We start from the raw sequence: 26,409 nt of genomic DNA, 5'->3' as shown, positions 1-26,409 counted from the left end.
GACAGGATACAAACCATACAGGCTCAAGTTCGAGCCTTACTTCCCAGATCCAAAGCCCCAGCCAGAATGGTCCTGCAGCTATTGGGATCCATGTCTGCCAGGGTTCTTCTAGTTCCCCTAGCAAGGTTGCACATGAGAATTCTCCAGTGGCTTCTTTCAACTCAGTGGTCCTTTCAGGATCTCCCTCTCAGTCACCTCATATGGATCACGGAAACCTGCAAACGGGACCTTCGCTGGTGGCTGGTGCCCTCCAATCTGGATCAGGGACGACTCTTTGTTCCACCTCCTCCTGTGGCCACTTTGACTACGGACACCTCCCAGATGGGGTGGGGGGGGGCATTCCCTGGGCAGGTCAGTCCAAGGCAAATGGCACGCGGAAGAGACCCTACTTCATATCAACATCCTAGAAATGAGGGCGGTGCTTCTGTCCCTTCAAGCCCTTCACGATTACCTCCCTCAGGGCGTAATTGCCGTTCACTCCGACAACATGTCAGTTGTCTGGTACCTGAACAAACAGGGAGGGACCAGATCCTACTCCCTTTGCAGAGAGGCCATGAGAGTTTGGGAATGGGCAGTGTCGACCAAACGTTTTCTAGTGGCGACTCATATCCCGGGCAAGTCCAATGTGATAGCCGACAGACTGAGCAGAACTATCCTCTCTCCACACGAGTGGTCTCTGAACATTACAGTTGCAAATCAGATTTTCAGCAAATGGGGAGTTCCTTGTTGCGACCTCTTCGCGACTCCGCTGAATGCGAAGTGCAAAAAGTTCTTTTCCCTCACCCCGGCTCCGGGAAAGAGCCCTATGGACGCACTAGCCCGTCCGTGGCCCACCGGCTTGCTATATGCTTTTCCTCCAGTTCCTCTCCTTCCCAGGGTGATCCAAAAGGCGTCTCTTGGGGAGCAAAATGATCTTAGTTGCTCCTTACTGGCCTCGTCAGGTATGGTTCCCCTATCTTCGGAAATATGCACTGGAAGGTCCATGGTTCCTGGATCAGATCCCAGACCTCTTGGTTCGTCAGTCGGGACTATTCCACCAGTCCCTACACACCTTAAAATTGACAGCTTGGCTCCTCCTCTTCCGACTATAGTCAGGAATCATACCTTGGATCCAGAAATTGTACACATTTTATCCTCGGCCCACAAGTCTGCTACAAAGAAATTGTATTCTAGCAAATGGAAAAGATTTGCTATTTGGGCTCAACTCCGGGGTCTGGATCCCATCACTATCCCCGTATCAGAAGTACTGAAATTTCTAACTTCCCTTTTCAATCAAGGCTCTTCAGTCTCTACCATCAAGGTTCAATTGGCAGCTATTTCCAATTTTCACGAATCTATAAACCCACCTTTAATGAGCAACAGATTGTGTAAGACCTTCTTGAAAGGTGCTGCGCTTTTAAAACCTCCGATTTCTCATCCTGCTCCTCCATGGGATCTCGATGTGGTGTTACGCGCCTTAACTTCCTCCCCCTTCGAACCGGCAGCAACATGTGATTTAAAATTTCTATCGTGGAAAACTGCCTTTCTGGTGGCGATTACTTCTGCCAGAAGGGTTTCAGAACTTCAAGCTTTGTCTGTAAAATCTCCGTACTTGGTTTTTCACAAAGATAGAGTATCTCTCAGGCCAAATCCATCCTTTGTCCCTAAAGTTTGTTCCAGTTTCTGCCTACAACAGTCATTAGAACTTCCAGTCTTCTTTCCGAAGTATTCTAACAAAGCGGAATTCATCTTCCACACATTAGATGTCCACAGGCAATTGCGTTTTTATTTAGATAGGACCAAACAAACAAGGAAAACAGATCAATTGTTTGTATCCTTTTCGGACAATAAATTGGGCAAAGCCGTCACAAAGGTCACTATTGCCAAATGGATCAGGGACTGTATTACTCAAGCTTATTCTTCTTCTAATAAAGAGCTTACGACCTCTGTCAAAGCTCATTCTACAAGAGCTATGGCTACTTCAATAGCATTCCATTCTAAGCTTGCCATTAGTGACATTTGTGCTGCTTCACGTGGTCCTCCCGCACACTTTCATTTCCCACTACAAATTGGATGTGGCATCTAGAGGACGAGCTTCATTTGGTTCCACAGTGCTCAGGAGTGTTTTCCAATGAGCCACCCAGGATTTAGGTGCTAGGGACGCTGTCCCATCAGTACTGAATGTAGGCGAGATAGGATCACATAACATCTTTTAGTTATGTACTTACCATAACTTTAGATGTTTGGGATCCATCTCGCCCACATTCCCAATAACCCACCCTCCTTCCCCCTTCCTTGGAGATCAGAGGATATCAGAAGGTCTGAATCCTGTTGTTTCATCTTGAAACATCTAACAATGTTATATAAACAAGTTGTGCATGTGTGCATGAATGCGGACAAACAAGATCTGGGGGATTAGTGGTGGTGCATCCTGGGATAAGAAATAGCTCAGCCAATAAGAGGCCTCGCTCTATAGCATAGCGTGCCGAGTCGGAGCCGAGGGATCGGCTCCGAGCCCATCAGTACAGAATGTAGGCGAGATGGATCCCAAACATCTAAAGTTATGGTAAGTACATAACTAAAAGTTTAAGGGTGTGCACACTTATGTAACCAGTTTATTGTACGTTTTTTATTTTTTATATTTTTTCCCCTAATAGATTTGTTTTTCAATTGAATTGTACAGGTTATAGGTCACATTAAAGGTGGGAAAAGTTTTGAAATGATTTTTTTGTGGCCTCATTTTTTTTATATCACAAAAACCTGACATTTTAACAGGGGTGTGTACACTTTTTTATATCCACTGTAATCTGGATATGTGCAATTTCTGTGCAGAATAAATTGGTTGCGACAGAAAAGGGTACATTTAAATCAGTTAATCTATCCAATCAACAATCAGTCGATAAATAACACCATTAGTTAGAAATCCAAACAGAATTATTAAAGGGTTCATAATACATTTCCCATGTGGATGTATGCTCCTGCATACCACATTATGAAAGCTACTATCCTTTAGAGGCTTGGAAATCCTAACATCTGCCCCTTAGGCTGTGTGTTTTCCATTCTGATCTCGCCTCTAAGGGGACTGATGCGTACATTGGACGGCTTTTACCCACCTCTCCCCAGGATTGGCAGTGTCCATCTTCCACTGCCAGGTCTGTCAGTCACCTGAGCTGCTATTGTTGCCCCAGTTGCCTGGACCATAGCCAGTACTTTATCCCTCTGCTTCATTAGAGTACTGTTGCTCATCTTTTTTGTTGCAATGCCTTTACATTTTTTCACATTTTCTGTATGAGGCAATTTATGTATAATGGTTTGTAGTGCATAAAATGGAAATTGGGAACTCCTGGATTTGAATGCATTATGGGTAAATAATGTAAGTCACTGGTGCTGATTGGTCATTTCCCACCCACTGCTAGGTATTTTGCCACTATCTTTTTTTCATATTTCTCAGCCTGACATTCTGGTACATTCAGGACCCTGTTAAAATTAGGTTTTATTTTTGCTGCATCTTTAATGCAGTCATTGGAAAACCTTGAATAAGGAATATGTTCCATGCTACCACTGCACCTTATATTTAACGGTTGATTATAGGAATTCAATTATTCATCTTTACTGAATGATTACACATTTTTTTCCCCTTTAATTGTAAAGTTATTGATAATGTTGTTTACCAGATTTTTTGGTTGTGGTTAGCATTACTTTGCTCTTCTTACAGCTTTGAGTTAACTACTTTAATTACTAAGTGCTGTAAAGCCTCACAGCTGGAGACAAGTGTAACCACTTTTGTATATGTCTGGACTGCTTATTTGTTACCTAGGTCAGTGACATAATATAATTTACAGGGCTGGAAATCTGTTTTACCAATTTGTATTTTACAGCATTACAGTACTAATGAAATCCTTTTCTGTCTACATTATGCAGTAAATTAAGTTTTCTCCCTTTCTGTTTAAGGTTGTCAAGAATAACAGTTGTGCATGAAGGCATTAGTATCAGAACCTTTGAAGTTTCTCTCTCTACCACTGTCAAAGCCATCAAGGAGTTAATCTACTTTGAAACAGGTTTTCCTGTTTTGGAGCAACAGCTGTGCAAAAATGGGAAAGAGGTAACCTTTTCTATAATGAAAATGAGCAATGAAGGGTCAACTTTATGTACTATATACTAAAATTATTTTTTGTGTGGTGGAATAGATGACAAAAGACGGTTAAAAACATGTCAGTCCTTTTCTTGTGTATTTTCCTGTAGTTTGAAAAGTTTTCAAGTTGTACTAGATATCTACACTTAAGAATACATTTAAATGTAAAGTATGTATTCAGCCAACAGCTGTGGAACAGTTCAGTGAGAATCGGTTCTTGGAAGGTCACACTTGTGGTGTTGGATCCCGTTCACCAGAAATGGTGCAACCCTGTATGATGGTTATATATTACTCAGGATGGTGGTGATGCAGCCATCCAGATCCATGCAAAACATTGATAAAAGTCTCATTTCTGAAGCGGTCCAAATCGACAAGTGTGGCATTTGACCACTTGTTTCTCAACTGCTTGTCCTACATCCCAAGGAAAATGTTCTGTATTCCACGGAAAATATTCACCTTGGGTTCCCCAGATTACATCCTCAACACACAGACACACTAACACTGGCAGTCTGCCCCAAAGCATTATTGTACTTTTTATTAAAAACACTACAGAGACAAGACTGCCTTAATATTTATTTTTTTATTGTGAATGATTTTACTATCTCTTTACCTAGTAGGTTTTGAAGAATAAGTTTTGATTATTGACTTTTCTCTCTAATTATCTCTTTTTGCAACTTGAGGTGTTCAGCCCCTTCACAGTAATTCATTTTGTATTCAAAATAAAAGACCTGACGCTAACTAGAGAAAAGTTATTTAACAGATTTTAGAAAACTGTCATGGTTGGTAGTCCTCTGTGGATTGACATTTTCCCCAGCAGGTCTTTTCTAGGGCTGTGCTGGGCCGTAGCTGTGCATGATATTAAGGTGTCACAGCAGAAGGTTGAGTGCATTCCTTTAAGTTTTTTCTTTTGTCTGAATAATGTCTTCAACTGTAAGTATTTATTTTGCTGCAGTCTTGATCCAAAATATACTTTGAATTTGTTTTTAATTTGTATGTTGAATTCAACTTGTGCATGCAGAATGTGCTGGTGGTCCTCCTAATGATGATTAAAGATTTCAGTCCACCAGTTAACTGTTTCTTCACTGATTTACATTTCTGGATGCCAGTGATGTAAATGTTCTCCCGGGATTTTTAGTTATGATTTTCTTCAGGCCCTTTTTTGTTGGGTGATGAGTAGTGAGCTGCTAGCCCCAGTGGATAGTTATCTTCTTGGCTACAGCTACTGGGAAGCCCACAGCTTGTATTTTTCTACTTTATTGCTCTTATTTCGCCAGAGCTTCTATATAGCACTCACAATGCCATAATGAGACGTAGTTCTGTGCCATTCCATATGCAACAAACTAAGTCCAACAAGTCATCTGTGAAAGGAAACACTTTATTTTTACTGCTGACACTGACGTGTTCTTTGATTAGCAAAACACTAGGGCAACTAGTAGGGGAATGTAACTGCACATACAGAACCATGTTTGTGAGGGGCTGCTTTTACAAGAAAGTGTGTGACTCCAGCAAGTTGTCTGTAAAAAGGAACACTTTGATTTTACAGTATACACCAGTGTGCACCTTGATTAGAGAAGCATTAATGTTTTTTTTGTTTTTAGTTTTGTTTCACTATCTTTTGCTGTGCAGTCAAGCAGGGTTAAGGCAGACAGGGATTTTTAAGCTTTCTTGTATCTAGTTGCACACTTTTGTTTGTTTCAGACTTGTATACAGTCATTCATTGCGAACAATTTATTTGAATTCTGCAGACGCAGCAAGTATAGCCTAAATAAGGATTTATTTACTAGTATGGATACTACAAGTTGTAGCAAGTTGTTGTTGTTTGTCTTTCGGCTTTTCCCGGTTAGGGGTCGCCACAGCGGAACTCCAGTCCGCTAATGATTGGCAGTAGATTTTCACGAACGCCGAGGTGCCAGCTCGACGTTCAACCTTCAACAAAGGCACGCCCATTTACGCATGTCTTTTGAACTCCCAACCAACCGCGGGAAGGACATGCAGACTCCACAAAAAAGGCACTCCCCGCACTCCAGCCGAGAATCAAACGGAAGAACCTCTTGCTGTGAGGCAACAACGCTACTGCTGCACCACCGCGGATGTTACAAGTTGTACCAAGTGTTTTACCCTAAAAGACACTGAATCACAATTAGCAGAACTTAGAAAGGAAATTGGGATGATGATTTCACTAATAAGATTCCATGCAATGTTTGCTTAAGTATGTAGAGATACAGAATTACACAGATGACGTTTTTCTGAGCATGGGCAAGTTTTGATATTTAAACAAACTCGAAAAACTAAAAAAAAATGAAGTAGGAATTCCACATAAACAAAATTTTATTTAAAATATTTGGCGCTTTCGTCCCTCAGGAAGTCATCACAAGACAGCGAGCTCACTAGCACGACTAATGAAACACTACTAGGTGATTTAACTTTCTTACTGCAACAGACCATTTCCCAAGTGACTATTGAAGGATGTCAAGATCATTTTGTGCCTTCTCATCTTCTGGGGAGTGTTTTTCAACCAGAACCCGACACATCTAATTTACTTCCTGAACAGGTCAGTTGTTGAACCAGCTGTTTAATTTACCCAACTGGTTTCATTCTACAAAGTTTCATTTGACAGAGGATTCTACTATACCTTGTGGCTGTTTACACACTCAAGTTACTGAACTGGAGCTCACATTCATCAAGTTCAGGAATTTGCAAATAGAAAATAATTTTTGGGCTGAGTGTATAAGATGCCAATGGGTTCCTAAAGGCCCGAGGGTCTGGAGGTTTCCAAACTGACTGCAGGAAAACTCCATGAAACATATGGAGGTTCTTGACCTTTTTGATCCAACTGGTTATGAAATAATGAAATAACGTATTAGAGACAATGAGAGAAAGTTTAAGGAACTTGACCAAGATATAAAAAAGTCAATGATTCTTTACATAGTGATTTTTTTTTTTCATACAAAGATTATACATCTATTTTTTGATAAGAGTTGATCAAATGGCTTGACAGAACGCAAGAAAAGAGAAAAAATTTGGGTCTGTATTAGAACACCAAACATTTAAAATATTGAGTGTTCTAATATCTAACCCTCCCGTACACACAATTGCACACTTACCTGACCCACGCCCTAACCCACACGTGTGAGTTACACCTAACCCGCCCTAACCCACACGTCCACACAATCGCACACTTACCTGAACCCGACCCGTAACTTTTCCACCAGAGTGGTGAAAATACAGAAGCAACAGAAATGGACAACTGAATTCTTTCCCTAGGAAAGAATTCGGTTTTCTTTTTCTTCGATATTTTCAGCATTCTCTGAAAATGGGTTGATATTAGAACACTCGACATTTCATATGTTCGGTGTTCTAATATAGACCCAAAAAATTTGCATGAGATAAATAGAAATATGAGGGAAAGAAAGAATATCCAAAACTACCTAAGCTGCAGCAATTTCCCCTTTTTCAACAACAGTCAAGTGAAAGTTTTGATAGTGAAGGATCGTATGGCCATCAATAAGATGATGAAGATTTTTTACACCAGCATTTACTGAGAAGATTGGGGAGCCTAGCATTCAAAAGTTATGGTCAGCAGTCCAAACGGGGACAAACCAGAGGCATAAAACCATAGAACAAGAACAGACGTTGAGGCAAGAGCAAGAGGAGGGAACAAGTATAGGTGACCATGTTAACCCCACTGCCCCTGTGTCATAAGGTTATGCCAATACAGGTACTGTAAAATCATTGTAATCAATTCAGTGTTTTTAATTTGAGTAGTCTGAATGTCAACAATGGTTTAATTTGTTCAAAAAGGGCTTCACCTGTGTTCCATCTTTTAGGCTAGACTTAGTGAAGTCCTTAGTTCAATTAAATTAAATACTTGAAATTCATATTTAAGAATGTATTTTGGTGTTAAGCTATTCATTTGTAGTAGCCCCCAGATTTAAGAGGAAAAGTACTTTCACTCTACCGCCTCATCCTATGGTCAAGGTTTTTGAAAGAATGTGTGAGGACCAATTTAGACAAGTTTTCCAACAAGTGGCATCATTTGGATAATTTAACATTTCAAGAAAGGAGAAAACTAAAGGATTTGCCTGAAAACAGGGCTATTAGAGTAATGAAACCAAGTAAAGGCAGTGAAGTGGTATTGATGGACAGTATTGACTGTTCTTTCAAAATGTATGATGTTCATCTTGTTTCACTGTTGCAGTCATGACTGTAGGGTTCTCCCCTGCCGGCAGGCAGTCCTCGGTCGGCCAGAATCCCAAAGTCTGGGTCCGGCGTCGGTTGCTCAGCCATGCTCCCTGACGTCAGAGCGCCAAGAGTACAAAGCTGACAGCCGACGCCATGTTCTCCAGTCTTTCTTGCCGTGTGGTGATAGCAGTTTGCAAGTGCCGGTCGGCTGACTCCTGACAATTTTTTCTATATGAACTTTAGTCCGAAGACTTTCTTCTCCTACTCAAAGCTAAGTACCCCATTGGGGAAACTTTTTTCTTGCTCCAGTCCGATGTCAGAAAAAGTTAATAATTGTATTTCATGTGGGAAGCAAATACCTCATAATGATTTTCATTCTTACTGTATTCCTTTCTTAGGCCCTGACCACGACGTAGCTAGTTGTCGGTTTTGTGCTAGATTCAATCAACGTACAATTAAACGAAGGTACGATTTTGCATTTCATTACTTCGGTAGGCATTTTAATTACAAAATGTCGTCGGATACTGTTCCGGCTACCGGAGTTCACAAACGACGCAAGGACAAAGACAGGCCTCTGAGGTCCAAATCAGACTATATCGTACAAGCAGAGCCAGCTTCAGGTTCGGCCGTTGTCAGTGAGGCGCTTTTGCAGCCCCTGTCGTCGGCCATTTCGGAACCGATGGCCGAAACGGACTCCCACGAGGAGCCAACTAGGCCTTTGAATATTTCTGTTGCAGGACCTTCGGACAATGCTCCTTCGGATGGGTCTGGAGCCGCTGTGCAGGTACTGGCTTCCGAAGGGGTTTTCAGGCCTACTCAACTTCTAATAAAGGCAAAGACAAAGGCAAAGACTCCTTCCAAATCAAAGACTGCAGCCCAGGCCTCTTCTGATCCGACACCCAAGTCTCAGAAACAGTTACTCAAGATGGCCGAAGACGTACTTACTATGATTAGGGGTTCACATCCCCCTCCAGATAAAAGGCCAAGGCAGGAAGTGTATTATGACTCCTCTGATCAGGCTTCTGTTTCTTCAGTTTCTTCTTCTGACCAGGAATATTCTTTCCCTCCTTATGAGGATTCTGATGATGAGGAATCCATTCCCTCAAATTCTCCCCCTGAGGATTTCTCTTTTGGGGAAACTTTGCATGAAATGAGGGAACATTTTCAATGGGAAGGACAGGAGTACTCGGAATCTAAGAAAAGACTTAGGGATTTTCTTCTTCTTCCCCAACATAGACCCCTGGCTATTCCTCCTATTTTGGATATTGTGGATGATGCTTTTTCGGAGGCTAACTTAACTCCTGACTATCTTCCTCCAGCTCCTGTTAAGCCAGACCGATATTATAGGGTTCCTGATTCCCACCAGTTTTTATACAAGAATACTTCTGCTGACCCTGAAACCATTTCTCAGGGTCCTAAGGGGGTTAAGGCCGCTTCTGCTAAAAACCCCATTCCCACTGAGAAGGATTCCAGATCTTTAGAAAGATGGGGCAAAAAAGTGTACACTTCTGCTACATCTATTAGGGCTTTAAACTGTCAGTTTCATATGCTGAAATACCAGCAATTTCTTCTGTCTGTTTTAAAACAAAAGTTAACTTCCATTTCCGCCTGTGCAGATGATAAGGAATTACATGACTTAATGCATGCCACTGAACAAGTTGGGAAGCATGGTTTACACTGTGGATTTGATGCCTTAGAGGCTTCTTGTAGGGCTGCTGCCTCTGGCACAGTCATTAGAAGGCATGCATGGTTAAAGGAACAAAACTTGCCAGATCAAGTAAAAGCTAAATTATTGGATGCTCCTGTTCAGCATAATGTTTTGTTTGGATCTAAAGCTGAAGAGGTGATAAAGAAGATGGAGGACAAGGCAAAATCAATGCAAACTGTCAAAGATTTCTTACAAGTACAGCCACCCAGATTTAGTAGGAATTGGCCAACTAAAAATTGGTCCTTTCCCAATTCTGACAGGCCTCAGAGGGGTAGGTATAGACACTCCCGAGGAAGGCCTCAAACACAAGCCTCTTATAGACCAAGACAGTGGACTGCTTCCACCCCTAGGGGAGGAGAGGACAGGTCACAAGCTCATAGAAAACAGACTCAATGACTCCCTCTGTTGGGCTGCAGGAACTTCTTGCCTGGAAGCCCCTCTCGGAGGAAAACTTTCTCTCTTTCACCTAAATTGGACTCGTATAACCCAAGACAAGTGGGTTCTGGATGTGGTTTCAAGAGGTTACATATTCCATTTTCATACCCTACCAAGACCAAGCGGATGGCCGGATCTTCCAAAACATCAATGGTTAGAGGCCTTAAACCAGGTGGAAGCTCTCTTGGCTATGAAAGCCATAGAACTGGTTCCACTTTCAGAGATGGGACAAGGTTTTTAGTCAAGGCTCTTTCTAGTCCCCAGAAAGCAAAATTCATGGGGACCCATTCTGGATCTGTCAGTCCTGAACACTTTTCTTGAGATACCAAAATTCAAGATGCTTACTCTACAGCAGCTACTTCCAATGCTGACCAAGAATGCATGGATGGTAACTTTGGATTTAAAGGAGGCATATTTACACATTCCCATCAGACAGGAACGCAGAAAATACCTCAGGTTCAAGGCCGGATCGAGGCACTATCAATTCTCTGCGCTGCCCTTTGGATTGTCAACTGCGCCCAGGGTCTTCACCAAATGCCTGGCTCCAGTAGTAGCTTATTGCAGACTCAAGGGAATTCAAATTTACCCTTATCTGGACGACTGTCTTATTCAGGCAGACAGCAAGGATGTCTTACTGCAGCATCTAGAATTTGTTCAGAATCTTCTCAAGTTCCTGGGATTCACTGTAAACATAAAAAAGTCAAATTTGACACCCTCACAACAGATAACTTTTCTGGGTGCTCTTCTAAACACAACAACCCAGATGGCATTTCTGACATACGAAAAACAATTGCAGCTGGCTTCAACTTTCAAAGCTTTGGCAACATTAACCCAGCTATCTGCAAGGAAATTCCTGCAGGCTTTAGGTTACATGGCCTCCTGCATCCTTCTCGTACCATATGCAAGACTACATATGAGGAAAATACAGTGGTACCTAAAAAGTGTATGGTCTCAGCATTGCCACAGTTTAGACATACAGATCACCGTCCTGCCTTGTCTTCAAAAGGAATTCCTTTGGTGGTCCAAGGCATGTACTCTAAACAAAGGAAAACCCTTCAGTCTGCCTCCAGCCAGTCAGATACTAACCACGGACACCTCAGATTATGCATGGAGAGCCCATTTGCAGGGCAACTGTCTGCAGGGCCTTTGGACAAAGGATCAGAAGCACCTGCATATCAATTTAAAGGAAATGTTAGCCGTTCAGAACGCTTTATTGCCCTTCAGGAATCGTCTACAACCAGGACAACTACTGATACGGACAGACAACACCACAGTTATGTGGTACATAAACAAGCAAGGGGGATCACATTCCTATCTCCTTTGCAGACTAGCCATGAATATATGGAACACAGCTCTAGCTTGCAAACTGGACCTTCAAGCTCAGTTTCTACCAGGGAAGCAAAACTTCCTGGCAGACAGTCTGAGCAGAAACCTGTCGGACCCACACGAATGGATGCTGGACACCGAAATATTCAAGATGATTACAGCAGTCTGGGGATGTCCTCACATAGACCTCTTTGCATCCCACCTCAATCAACAACTACAGATTTTTTGCACCAGGACATTCCACGAACTAGCTTGGAAAGTGGATGCACTATCATTCAGTTGGAGAAACCTCTCGGGGTATGCCTTCCCGCCTCTACCTCTTCTTCCACGGGTGTTATTAAAGATCAAACAGGACAAGCCCAAGATGATAATCTTGATGGCCCCAAATTGGCCTCTACAGTTCTGGTACCCAACACTGAAAAACCTTTCTCTGGAGCCCCCTTGGGTTTTACCACAGACTCCGAACCTTCTGTCCCAACACAAGGATCAGGTTCTGCACTCCCATGTCAGAACTCTCAGCCTGGCGGCCTGGTTAATCCAGGGTCTATGATTCATTCTCTCCTACCCAAGCAGGTTATGGATGTCATTTTAGAAGCCAGACGTCCTATCACTAGAAAATCTTATGCAGGAAAATGGAAAAGATTTTGCTCCTGGATGCAGGCTCAGGATTTGGATCCTCTTATTCCTAACATTCCTCTGATTTTACTTTACCTGACAGACCTCTTACATAAGGGTCTCTCTTTCTCTTCCATAAAGATCCATGCCTGTGCTATTTCTGCTCATTATAATACAGACCCCCCCCCCCAATGTTTTCCCACCAGCTCATGAGACAGTTTCTCAGAGGAGCCAAGAACTTAAGGCCCCCTAGATCTCCACCCATTCCGGCTTGGGATCTCAACTATGTTTTGGAAAAACTCACCTTACCTCCTTTTGAGCCTGCTGCCTCTTCTGACATCAAGTTTTTATCTTGGAAGACGGCCATCCTGTTAGCTCTGACCTCTGCCAGGAGAGTTTCGGAGTTGCAGTCTCTCATGGCTGTGGAACCTTATATTATTTTTCATCAAGACTTTGAGGACTAATCCTACATTCATGCCTAAGGTGGTTTCCAAAGTGGCTTTAAATCAAACTATCCACTTGCCAACTTTTTTCCCCAGTCCTCAAAATAAGGGGGAAAGGATCTTGCATTCCTTGGATGTACACCGACAACTACGTTTTTACCTGGACAGAACCAAGGACATCAGGAAATCAGAGCAATTGTTTGTTTCTTATGCTTCAAATTCCCAAGGTAAAGCCATTTCAAAACAGACCATTTCTAAATGGATTGCTCATGGAATCAGATTTTGTTATTCACACCATGGAAAGCAAATCCCAGGGAGTATACGGACTCATTCCACCAGAGCTGCTGCCACTTCAGCTGCCTTCCTCATGGGAGTTCCTACCAAAGACATTTTGGAAGCTGCAACTTGGAGTTCAGTGCATACTTTTTCTAAGCACTACAATCTGCCTCTCTACTCTAAGTCTAGGGCAGGCTTTGCTTCTGCAGTCTTGCAGGGCCTTTTAGCCGCCCCCTCTACTTTTTGACCACCTCCCTTTTATTCTGCTTTGGGATTCAACCCTACAGTCATGACTGCAACAGTGAAACACGATGAACATAGTACAGTTGTGTACACTTACCATAAATGTAGATGTTTGAGTGTCTTCACTGTTGCAGTCTGGGTTACCCTCCCTCCTGTCCCCTCTTATTTTTTCTTTTGTGTGGTTCCCTTCTTCACCATTCTTCTGAGGTGTATTTGCAAAGGGTATGGGACCTTACTCATTTTGGAACACCTGACATCTGGGGCAAGAAAAACTGGAGAACATGGCGTCGGCTGTCAGATTTGTACTCCTGGCGCTCTGACGTCAGGGAGCATGGCTGAGCAGCCGACGCCGGACCCAGACTTTGGGATTCTGGCCGACCGCGGACTGCCTGCCGGCAGGGGAGAACCCTACAGTCATGACTGCAACAGTGAAGACACTCGAATATCTACATTTATGGTAAGTGTACACAACTGTACTTTGCAGGATCTCAAGGAAAAGCTATCTCAAAACAGACCATTTCAAAATGGATAGGACATTGTATCCGTTTCTGCTACACACACCATGGGAAATCTGTGCCTGGTAACATCAGGCCCTGTTCCACCAGGGCTACAGCAACATCAACAGCCATCCTCAGAGGGGTACCAACCAAGGATATTTTGGAGGCTGCCACCTGGAGTTGGTTGCACACCTTTACCAAGCAGTATCACTTACCTCTATACTGTAAAACCAGAGCTGGCTTTGCCATTGCAGTTCTGCAGGGCCTACTAGCCTCTCCAAACCCTGTCTAGTGCCACCACCCATCCTTAGCTTTGGGATTCAACCCAACAGTGATGACTGCAGCAGTGTAACACGATGAACATAATGCAGTTTTGTACCTACCATAAATGTAGATGTTCGAGTCTTCACACTGCTGCAGTCCAGGTTACCCTCCCTCCATCCCCTCTGAACTAGCTGGATTTATCTATTCCTTTCTATCCTATACAACCTCTGTGGTGTATTTGCTTGTGACTGAAGGTTTTGTTTTATTTTTATATGTATATTTTTATATAGAAGTATGTATTGCCTACCTATTGGGGGCACCTGACATCTGGGGAAAGAAAAACTGAAGAAAATGGCGTTGGATGCATCTTGTATACCCCTGGTGCACTGATGTCAGGGAAGAAGCGACAGCAACTGACACCGGACCAAGACTTTGGAACTCGGGCCGACTGTGGGACCGCCTGACGGCAGGATAACCCAACAGTGATGACTGCAGCAGTGTGAACAGTCAAACATCTACATTTATGGGAGGTACAAAACTGTACTTTATTGTAACCCCAGAAACCTAACCTGAGAAAAATTTACAGAAGTAAATGGAAAATGTTTACTATTTTGGTTTTCTCTAAAGGCTTAGATTTTTTTCTCAGCACTTTTACCTTTTGTTCTGGATTTTCTAGTGGGGTTGTTCAAGGAGAGTGTCAGCTTTTTGACAGTTCATAGGTTGATACTAGGGTATCTGCCATAGCGCATTTATAAGCCTAGCCAGAGTGTGTGTCGCTTTCGTCACCCTTTTAGATTAGATGACTGTGCCTCTGTGTAGTAGGTCACAGAAGATAGCCCTTTTAAGGTTAGTTTACTGTGTCCCTGTCTAGTAGGGACACAGAAGAGATCCCAGGGGTAAACCTACGATCTCCCATCCACTCATCATGATTCCTCTTGATATGAGGGTCATTGAGGGGCTCTGCCTAACATGGATTGGGATTTTGTTCCAGAGTGAGGGGAGCCTCTGGGATATGAATCTGTCCCTCCAGCATGTCCTATTTATTTCTGTGCTGAGGTTTGTCCCTGGAGCATGTAGCTCTAAGGGATTTGGATTTCCTGAGGTGGAGCATGTCCATTAATTCTGGTTTAGACATGGCTTTATACGTCAGGCACAGATCGCCTCTGAGTAGGTGGTAAGCAATTGAGTAGAGCTGGAGTTTCTTTAACCTAACTGTGTAGGGCATCTGTTTGAGTCCCTTGATCCTCTTGGTGAGGTACTTTTGGGGTCTTTCCAGTTGCTGCAGGTGTCGGGTAAGGTACATCCCAAATGGGGCATTGTATTCAATTATGGGCCTGATGAGTAGAGGAGCACAATGACCTCTCTTGATCTAGATGTGAACCCTTTCGTGATAAGGTGGGCTATATAGAAGGTCTTTCTAACCACTTTGGCAACGTGATTGTCAAAGGAGAGTTTGCTGTCTACTTGGGTCCACAAATCCCTAATTACTTCTTCCGTACTTAATGGATTATCACCTATGTGGTAATTTGTGGGCACTTTGTTTTTCCCAAAGGGGATGACTATGCACTTTTTAGCATTTAGCTTTAGGCCATGGCTCTGGCACCAGTTATCCATCTCTATGAGGCCCTTTTGGAGAATGCTTGTGTCAGTCGGTGAGTCAATTATGGCACCCAGTTTGCAGTCATCTGCGAACTTTGCCAGCCATAGTCCTCCCATGTTAGCCTTTACCTCAGAGAAATATATATACCGAACAAGAGAGATCCTAGGACTGAGCCTTGTGGGACTCCAGTTGTAACTGGTTTAGAGTCTGACATGGCACCTGCAATTCTGACCATGTGGGTTCTATCCCTGAGCCAGTTTGCCACCCATCTTGTGACAAAGGAGTTGATATTTAAGCTGGTGAACTTATTTATGATGCCTGAGTGTGGTATTGTGTTGAAGGCTTTTGTGAGGTCAAGGTTGGCTGTGTGGACTACCTTCCCTTCATCTATGGCCTTGGTGACTGTTTCAAAGAAGTCGATCAGGTTCAAGAGGCAAGATCTGCCCTTAACAAAGCTGAATTGGGTAGGATCCAGTGTTTGGAAGTTCCCAATGTCTTCGTTTATGAGTTCCATGATGATACGCTCCATAGCTTTGCAGACCAGGCTAGTCAGGCTTATAGGGCGATAGTTTCCGGGGTCCGTTGTGGCACCACCTTTGTGGAGTGGGACCACTGTTACTGTACGCCATTCCTTGGGTACATATCCTGTAGTAAGGCTGAACAGTGACTTTATGTGAGGGTTCAGTTCTTCTTGGAGTTTGTGTAAGATGCAGCCCGGGACAACGTCCGGTCCCATTGATGCTGTGTTTTTTGCTTTGGCGAGGGCAGCTCTCACCTGTGCATCTGTGATGTCAGGGAGGCTACACTCTGTTGGGATAGACATTTGCTCTTTTTGGGGGGGGGGGGAGTTTGCACTGAACCTGTCTGCCAGGATGTTGGCAATGTCTGTGGGTTCAGTGTATTATTTGTCATTTTGCACTAACTCAGAGCATATCTGGGAGTTGCCACCCAGGTTCCTGACATAACTAAAGAAGGCCTTGTGATTATCTTTAGCGTCTTGTGCAATTTTTCTTTCGAAGCTGGCTTTAGATGATTTTATGAGGGATGATTTTATGAGGGATTGTAGTTTCTTGCTAGTACTGATCAGAGATGCCTTCCCTTTTTGGGATTTTGCTCTATCATGTAGTAGCTTCCTCCTTCTGTTGTATAGCTTATTTATGGCTGGGGTCCACCAGACAGGTCTCCTGCCTTTGGAGGAGTGAGTCTTGGTTTTATTTGGGATAGCACGATCCATGCATTCTTGTAGGTGTCCTTAGAATGCATTTGTAAAGGATTCTGCGGTTTGGGACGTATTTTCCACTGGCCCGGGGGCTTTGAAGGATTCCACCTCGGTTTTGAGAAGTGTGAAGTTTGCTTTTGAGAATTTCTTCACCGTGGTTTCCTTGGCTGGGGGTGGGGACAGGATAGGGATGTCCAGTGAGATTAATTTATGGTCAGATCTTACCAATGAGGGGTATACCTCTGGTATGGAACATAGAGTCCCCATGTTGGTGATGATCAGGTCCAATATGTTTTCCCCTCTTGTGGGAGTGGTGACCAGTTGTTCCATAGCATTTGAGTTTATAAATTCTAGGAACTGTTGGGCGAGGGTGTTGGCTCCCAGTCTATGTTTGGGTAGTTGAAGTCACCCAATATAATGGTGTTTGGAGAGACCTTCATATTCTCCAGTGTTCTCAGGAAAGCCGAGTGGGGTTCCTGAGTTTGGGAGGGTGGTCTGTAGCAGGCTACAAACTGAAAAGCAGTTTTGGCCACTGTTAGTTGCACATGGATGGTCTCCGATACTTCGTGCAGTGCCACTAACCTGGAGATGTGGGTATCTTTGATGAATATGGATACTCCCCCTCCTTTTGTGGTTCGGTCCGAGTTTTGGGGTCGAAAAGCATGGTATGAGGTATAACCTGGTAGTGCTGGGGTGCTCTCGGGAGCCTTTAACCAGGTTTCTGTTACTGCACAGATATCGATATTCTCCATACTGAAGAGAGCCTCGAGTGCGTGCATCTTGAGGTTTAGACTTCTGGCGTTGAGCAGCATTGCCCTTAGTTTCTTTTTCGTTGTGTTGTCTATGGAGGTGGGTTTGTCTTTTGAGCCTTGCCTAAAAAAGGCACTATGGAGGTGGCAAGAGCCTTAGCCAGTATTCGAAAGCCCAGGGGTGACAGGTGCAAGCCATCCCCTAGCGAAGCAATGTGGCTTGTTGAGCATGTCATCCCAGGCTGACAGACACTGGATCCCCTTTGAATGACATCAATACTTTAGCCAATTGTTAAAATTGATAATTTTGTCTTTATACTGTGGCATCATTCTTGGTGAGGGTAAGATGCTACTCAAGGTCAGGGTCATACTGGCCTGGGCTACACGATCAGAGAGCTCCTCTGTCTCTTTTCATGTATTCCAGGGAGGTATGTCTCAAGTCATTCACACCAGCATGGACAATGACAGTCATATTTGTACTTGCTTTGGAGTGACCTGAGTGCTTGTGTTGTGGCAGATCCTGGCACCCAACAGGCAGCTTACAGTGACCTTCTCCTTGTTTAGCCTGGTGAGTGGGACGTCAGTGTGTCTGACAATAGAGTTGTATTAGGTGTGTTGTTTAGCTTTAAGGGCTGTGACTGTGTGGCACACTGACTTTGTGAACTATGTGATACGTGGGTATTGTTGTGGGGTAGCGGTTGCTTTGATAGGTTCATACTAGGCTATCTGCCCTAGGGCATTTCCAAGCCTAGCCAAAGTGTGTGTGGCTTTTGCCACCCCTTTGAATGAGAATACTATGCCCATTTAGGGTTTAGTTTACTGTGCCTCTGTCTAGTAGTGACAAAGAGATGACCCCCGGGGTAAACCTACGAACTCCCATCCACTCATCAAGATTTCTCTTGAAGAGAGTCAGTGAGGAGCTCTGCCTGACATGGACTGGGATTCTGTTCCAGAGTGTAGGGAGCCTCGGGGTTATGAATCTGTCTCTCCAGCGCATCCTATTTATTTCTGTGCTGAGGTTCAAATCTCTCGCTCTCGTGGCTCTGGTGGATTTGGATTTTCTGAGGTGGAGCATGTCCATTAATTCCGGATTGGACATGGCCTTGTACGTCAGGCATAGATCGCCTCTGAGTAGGCAGTACGCGACTGAATAGAGCTGGAGTTTCTTCAGCCGGGCAGCATATGACATATGTTTGAGACCCTTGATCCTCTTGGTGAGGTACTTTTGGGATCTTTCTAACTGCTGCAGGGGTTTGGTAAGGTACATCCCAAATGGGGCATTGTACTCAATTATGGGTCTGATAAGGGAAGAGTATAGGGGCACAATGACCTCTCTTGATCTAGATGTGAATCCTTTCATAATAAGGTGGGTAATATAGAAGGTCTTCCTAACCACCTTGGCAATGTGAGTGTCAAATGAGAGGTTACTGTCAACTTAGGTCCCTGATTACTACTTCCGTACTTAATGGATTACCACCTATGTGGTAATTTGTGGGTACTTTGTTTTTCCCAAAGGGTATGACTATACATTTTTGGCATTCAGTTTAAGGCCATGGCTCTGGCACCAGTTATCCGTTTCTATGTGGCCTTTCTGAAGGATGCTTGTGTACGCTGGAGTATCAATTATGGCACCCAGTTTGCAGTCATCTGCGAACTTTGTCAACCACAATCCTGCTATGTTTGCTTGCACCTCGGAAATATAAATGCCGAACAAGAGGGGTCCCAGGACCGAGCCCTGTGGGACACCGCTTGTGACTGGCTTAGAGTCTGACATGGCTCCAGCAATTCTGACCTCGTGGGTTCTGTCCTTGAGCCAGTTTGCAACCCATCTTATGACATATGGGTTTACATTTAAGCTGGTGAGCTTGTCTATGATGCCCGAGTGGGGTGTTGTGTCGAAGGCCTTTGCAAGATCAAGGTAGGCTGTGTGTTGCCTTACCCTCATCAATGGCCTTAGTGACTGTTTCAAAAAAGTCGACCAGGTTCAAAAGGCAGGATCTGCCCTTGACAAAGTCAAATTGGGTAGGATCCAGTGTCTGTAGGTCCCCAATGTCTTTGTTTAGGAGTTCCATAATGATCCTCTCCATAGCTTTGCAGACCAGGCTCGTCAAGTTTATGGGGCGGTAATTTCCAGGGTCCGTAGAAGCACCTCCTTTGTGAAGTGGGACCACTGTTGCTGTACGCCATTCTTTGGGTACGTATTCTGTAGTAAGGCTAAGATTAAACAGCAGCCTTATGTGCGGGTTTAGTTCCTCTTGGAGTTCATGTAGCACGCAACCCGGGACACCGTCTGGTCCCATTGATGCTGTGTTTTAGCTTTGGAGAGGGTGGCTCTCACCTGGGCATCTGAGATGTCAGGGAGGCTACACTCTGCTGGGATAGATATTTCTCCTTTTGGGGGGGGGGAGAAATTTGCACTGAACCTGTCTGCCAGTATGTTGGCAATGTCTGTGGGTTCAGTGTATTTTTTGTCATTTTGGACCAACTCTGAGCATATCTGGGAGTTTCCACCCAGGTTTCTAACATAACTAAAGAAGGCCTTGTGATTGTCTTTAGTGTCTTTTGCGATTTTTCTCTCAAAGTTGGCCTTGGATGATTTTATGAGTGATCGTAGTTTTTTGCTAGTACTGATCAGAGATGCCTTCCCTTTTGGGGATTTTGCTCTGTCATGTAGTAGCTTCCTCCTCCTGTTGTAAAGCTTTTTAATGGCTGGGATCCACCAGGCAGGACGCCTGCCTTTGGGGGATTGGGTCTTGGTTTTATTTGGGATTGCATGATCCATGCATTCTTGAAGGTGTCCGTAGAAAGCGTTTATAAAGGATTCAGTGGTGTGGGCTGTGGTTTCCACTGGCCCAGGGGCCTTGAAGGATACCACTTCAGTCTTAAGAAGTGTGAAGTCAGCTTTTGAGAAATTCTTCACTGTGGTCTTTTGTGCTGGGGGTGGGGGCGGGATGTGGATTTCCAGTGCTTTGGAGGTCTCTGCTGCTTGGGCAGATTTTTATTTAGAGCCTCCAAGTATGTTTTTGTGTGTTTGGTTTGCTGTTGCGATAGGTCTGTGAGACTGGATTTGTGGTATGTGTGGTTACCTTCTCCTCCTGACTGACTGTGCCAGTACTGGGTTGAGAGAGCTCAGCCTCCAGTTTGGCTATATAGTTGCATCTCTCACATATATTTGAGCTTGTTGGGAGGAGGAGAGGGTGGTATGTGTACATAAGGCAGTTGTAACACTGCCTCAAGATTCCCAGATTCACCAGCTGGACTGGAGAGTAAACCCGAAACTGACTTTTGGACATGCCAGAATAGTATAAGGAACTACTTTTTGACTGATCAAAAAGGACCAATAGGGAGCCAAGTTCTTAAGGGAGTATAAGAGGGTGTAGTGCTTTAGTTTATTAGTGCTTACTTATAAGATTACTTATACGAGCAACTGCAGGGCTTTAGAATGAAAATAGAGTGCTTACTTTAAGATTTAGAACCGTTCTAAGGGAAAAAGTCAAGAGCAGACTGTGGAGCCGGGAATAGTTTAAACCCGTTTAAGCGCACAATCGTGCAAAACCACGCAAATGTGGGTTTTAAAGCAGGGAAACTGAAAGAGATAGGAATTAACCCAAAACGGCCAATAAGCTACTATTTTCAGGGCTGAGACCACTCCTCCAGGTAATTGACCCAAAACGGCCAATGAGCTACTAGTTTCAGGGCTGAGACCACTCCTCCAGGGACAGATAGGCTGCTCAAAGCTCCCCACTCTCACTGGTGAACAGAGAAGCTTCCTCCTATCCAAGAAAGGGCAACACAGGAAACTATACCACAGTCCGGAATTCAGCAAAACCTGAAATCTGGACTAATCTAGTTCAGCAAAGGTGGGAAAAGAGAATATTTTTTTTTGTTTTTTTCAGGAAACAGCAGAAAAACACACAGAAAACACTGTAAATGCTATAAACAGGCTACCGTACTTTAGTGTGTAGCCTACAACAGTTGTACAATACAAAAACGACTTAAATTGATATAAAACAAGTGCAAAAACTGTAAAAAGCAGAAGGCAAATGCAATTTAAACTTTTTAAAGCACAGATCAGTTAGAAATTCGCTTTTTAGGCGGGAAAAGGCAGTCGGAGCAAAAAAAACTGAAAAAAATACTTAAATCTGGAAAAGTCTCTCTCGGGTCTCTCTGTTGCCTGTATCACTCTGCAGGACACCACGAGGAGCTATGCGGAGTTGTATACTGGCGCAAAACTGTGCAAATACAGATAGCAGCCATGTCTGTTTTCACATGGGAGAAAACAGAACTCCATTGCTTCTTGGAAACTTTTCAAGGCTTTCTTAAAAGGAACTTTTCTTCTCAGACCCCCCCCCACCACCAGAAACTCAGTCCTTCCTTTGGGTATCACCTTGATGCTTCAGGTCCTAACCCAACACACCTTTGAACCAGCAGCATCAGCAGCTTGAAATTTCTGATTTGGAAAGCCATTTTCCTAGTGGCCATCACATCAGGCAGGAGAATTTCTGAGTTACAAACCCTATCTTGAAAACCTTCTACTTAATTTTTCTTAAGGATAGAGTACCCTTTCGGACTGACCCACAGTTTCTTCCCAAAGTGGCCTCAGAAGATGCTATTAACCAGACAACTTACCAGTTTTCTTTGCAAACATTTCTAACAAAGGGGAATATACCTTACAATTGATGGATGTTCACAAACAATGCACCATACCAGACTTTTATTTCCTTCTCAGGGGCCAGATTGGGCCAAGGGATTTCTAAGGTCAGAATTTCTACATGGCTCTCTGATTTTACTGCTTTTGTCTATAAAGAAAAGAGATTGGCTCTGCCACAGAACCGAAGCTCATTCAACTAAAGCAGTATCAGTCTCCACTGCATATTTTTCTAAAATGACCATAGGTCAAGTTTTTGCTGTGGCTACTTGGTCTACTGTTCACATCTTTGTATCTCCTTACAAGCTGGACATACATTCTAGCCCATTGCATCCTCCAGCTTACCCAAGATGACTAGTAACTGGGGAATCTGTCCCATACATTGAGTTTGAATGGAAAAGACAGTATCAGATACGATAAATTATGCACTTAACATAATGCTAGGTCGGTGTTGACTTCTAATATCTGCATCAGTCTCCCCTCCTACCCAAATTGTCATCTAATGGTTTTAACTGACCAAATTAACTTCTCCAGGGCCTTGTTTATTCAACCTTGAGCTGATTTCTTACCCTTCTCAATATTGGCATGTTCTTCAAAAATGTTTGTCTTTTAGATAAGGTACTAAGTGCAAGTGCACAAAATTCATCTGATGTGTTGTAGGGGCAAGAGGGAAGTATGGGTAGGGGAGAAGCCTGAACCCTGGACCCAAGAGCTTGAAAAAGGTGCAGAGATCAGATTAGATCTGAAAACTCATAGTCTGAGCCAGACGGAAGAAGACAAAATGGCTGTAGCGTTTATGGTAGGTACATAACTTTTGTTTATAATATCATTGTGTTTAGCATGCTGTATATTCATTAAATGTATGTAAGATAACTGCTCACAAACATTTCAAGATCTGAAGTAGTTGTCTTCATTTGTTCTTCAACCTGTGGGTTCCAGGATCCATCTCTAATCTGACTCTGCCGCATATCCAGCATCTGATCCATGCTCAAAGCTCCTCCCCTTACCCATAATGCTCCAGTCTCCTTCCTCCCTTCAGATCTCATTTGCCGCGTTTCAGTCCATATCGTGATCCATGCTCTGTGCTGCAAAAGTAGTGGTAAGTGCTTGTTTTTTTTTGGTCAAATCTTCACTTTTCTTCTCTATTCTGCTTTCAGCTTGGCTTCAGAAAGTGCACAGAGTGCGACCATAAGCTCTCCCCAGACGATGGCCACACTCTGTGTAGTTTGTCGTGGGGCCGCCCATCTTCAAACCTCCTGTTCCATCTGTGCAGAGTTCAATCCCTGGGCACTCATGGACAGAAGGAAGAAACTTATTTTGAAGAGCCTTCTTCCCTCCTCGTCCTCCGGGACTCAAGACCCTGCCGCCCCGGCCTCTGGGACTCTAAACTCCTGCCAAGAAGACCGGGGATGAAGACAAGTCTTCCAGGAGGGATAGGCCAAAGAAGCGATCCCCAGATCGCTCGGCTTTGGCCGGCCCTCCAGCTAAAATTGCATCAGCTCCGAGGCCGACGTCTCCCTGGCTCTGTTCCCCTCAGTTCTCTCTGGAGCTGGAGGAGCCCTGGACCAGTCGCTGGCTCAGGTTTTTCCTCATCACCCCTCCAGGCCGGTGCCAGTCGCCTCTTCCTCCCGTTCCACCGACACCTTTAGTGAAGTAGAGATGGATAGGATAATGCGAAAGTTCATCCACATCCAATACAGATGGGAGTCTTGCCTGCCCCCTCTCCCTCCGGAGCAGGGAGCATGCAGCCCTTTCTCACCCCCATTACTCCTTCTCTGATCCAACCCCTGGTTTTGGAGCCCTTAGGTCCAAGGGCACACTGCGTTGAGGGGCTGGCCCCGTTGGTACCTTGTACCTCGACATCGGCCATAACCTTGAGCAGGATGGATCTGACTAGCTCAGATCCAACAGGCTATCAGAGCCATAGCCTCGGCATCCGATCTGAGGGGTTGGTGTCGGCTGAGTTTGTCGCAGCAGAGCCTTCCCCTTGGTATCTTGGTGCCTGCAGGTTCAGCTGTGACTTTCCCATCGGGACAGAGGGTAACAGCTCCTACTATTGTCTTTTCTCAGAATGTCCATTCTCATTTATCTTTCGACTTGGTAGAGAGGGTTCTGTCTATTTCGTTGAGACCCTTGACCATCGCATCTTCGGATTCCACCCCTCTGTTTCTGGCGTGGCTCCAGCCATTCTGCCATCTCAGGGACAGCTTGCCGCCTCTTTGCCTCAGGACACTTCCACTTGGGAACAGCAAGACATTGGCGAGTTCTCCCCGGAGATGATCACTGAGGATGTTCCTCGCAAACATATATGCAAAAGGAAGCACTTAAACTCCCCACCAGAGTCTCTCACCAAAGACACCGATTTGTAGGAAGGGGAAGGTTCCCCCCGATCACCCACCGAGGATGTCTTCTTTGGAGATATCATGGAACTCCTTCACTAGTGCAGGGGGTGGTCTTCCCAGAAACCTACCTCTGATGAATTGGTGTTCCTGGAGGCATTTGGCACAGTACCCTTTACTTCCTGGGTGTCTCCGACTACAGATGCCTTAGTGGATCTCATTACATCTCTGGCATGGAAGAAACCGGACATGGTGGAGCCCATTCCCAAATGCCCGGACAAGGTTTTGAGCCCCCTCCCTCAGACAGATCATACTGGCATAAGGGATCCACGGTTGATGCCATGGTGGTGGCGGCTACCACTAGGAAGGAGCTCTCTCAGGAAAGCTCTATGGTCCAATCTCCTGACTGGGAGTCAAGAATGATGGAAGCGGGTGTACACTTCAACGACCTTCTCTGTTCGGGCACTGAATTACATGGCACATGTGATTCGTGTACAGCTATACCTGGTGAAGGAGATTGCGGAGTCAACTCTGGGTCCATGTTGGCGGAGGACAATAAGGTGTTTTCCACTTGTATGGCCACCCTAAATTCAGTGGTGAATACCTCTATGCATCTCCTCTCCCACGCCACTGAAGGAGCCGCTAGAGCCGGCCGGTACAGGCGTTGCCATCAGGAGACACGCCTGGCTCCAGCTGTGTCAGTTCTCGGAACCCTTTAAGGCATCATTTGCCAATGCCCTGTACGACGGCTTCTCCCTTTTTGGGAAGTCCATACGTGACACATTAGTTCAGAGTGAGGAGGATGGGAAAATGCTGTCTGCCGTCTGAATCTGCTTCTCAGCCCCTCAGCGATCCTTTTCTAGGAATCAGTGAGGGGCCAAGAAGATGTGGTTCTGGAAATCTCAGAGTTTTCCCTGGGACACTAGAGACGCACCTTCCCTCAGGGGCAGAGGGGGATTTGATAGATGCCGCCCTGGAGGCAGGGGGGGGGGGGGTCTGAGAAATTACGGGTCTTGAGAGCCTTTCTCAGACAGACCCGCCCAACAACTTTGAAGGGTTGCCCAGCTGCTAGTCTCTGGAGGCAGTCTGGGGCCATCTCTCTGTACACCTAACTGAGTCCATCACAAAAGGTCGTTGGGTGTTGCAAATTAATATCCATAGGCTATTCAGTCCCCTTTCTAGAGTCATCTCCACCTCTGACACCTCCCGGATATCCCACCAGTGCACAGGAAGAATGCAGCACTGGAAATCGCAAAGCTGCTAAGAAAACAAGCCATCCAACCCACCCCCCCTAGACCACTCCAGATCAGGCATTTATTCCAGGTTCTTTTTGGTGCCAAAGAAAACGGGGGAAACGAAGACCCATTTGGATCTCTCCACCTTGAACTTGTCAGTGACCAAGACGAAGTTCTGGATGGTCACCCTTCAGTTTATCCTGCCCTTTCTGTAGGAGAACGAGTGGATGTGCTAGATCGACCTGCGAGGTGCATGCTATCACATCAAAATGGACAGGCGCTCTTGGAGGTTTCTCCGCTTCTGGCTAGGAGCCAATCATTACCAGTTCAGAGTGCTCCACTTTGGTGTCACCACAGCCCCCTGGGTGTTTACCAAAGTGATGTCAGTAGTAGCGGCTCACCTGAGACTCCAGGGCATATAGGTATTTCCCTACCTGGACGATTGACTCCTAGCTGCTCCCAGGCAAGGGATTCCTTTTTTTCTCCTAGCCCAGAGATTTAGGCATTGCCATCAATCTC

At 44.6% G+C, this 26,409-nt stretch overlaps 1 protein-coding gene across 1 annotated transcript in view; it reads left to right on the top strand.

The window, feature by feature from the left end:
- The window catches only part of SACS (sacsin molecular chaperone), a 1,519,772-nt gene that overhangs the window by 215,353 nt on the left and 1,278,010 nt on the right, over positions 1-26,409 (top strand). The window contains exon 2 of the mRNA XM_044070971.1: positions 3,931-4,081. Coding sequence (XP_043926906.1) covers positions 3,931-4,081 — 151 coding nt within the window. The remainder of the gene's footprint in view (positions 1-3,930; positions 4,082-26,409) is intronic.

Source organism: Protopterus annectens, chromosome 5.part0 (genome assembly GCF_019279795.1).
Source record: "Protopterus annectens isolate FY-2018-M chromosome 5.part0, PAN1.0, whole genome shotgun sequence".
In the NCBI taxonomy this organism is placed as follows: Eukaryota; Metazoa; Chordata; order Ceratodontiformes; family Protopteridae; genus Protopterus; species Protopterus annectens.
The sequence above is the reverse complement of the archived record's forward strand: the minus strand, read 5'-3'. Positions and strand labels throughout refer to the sequence as shown.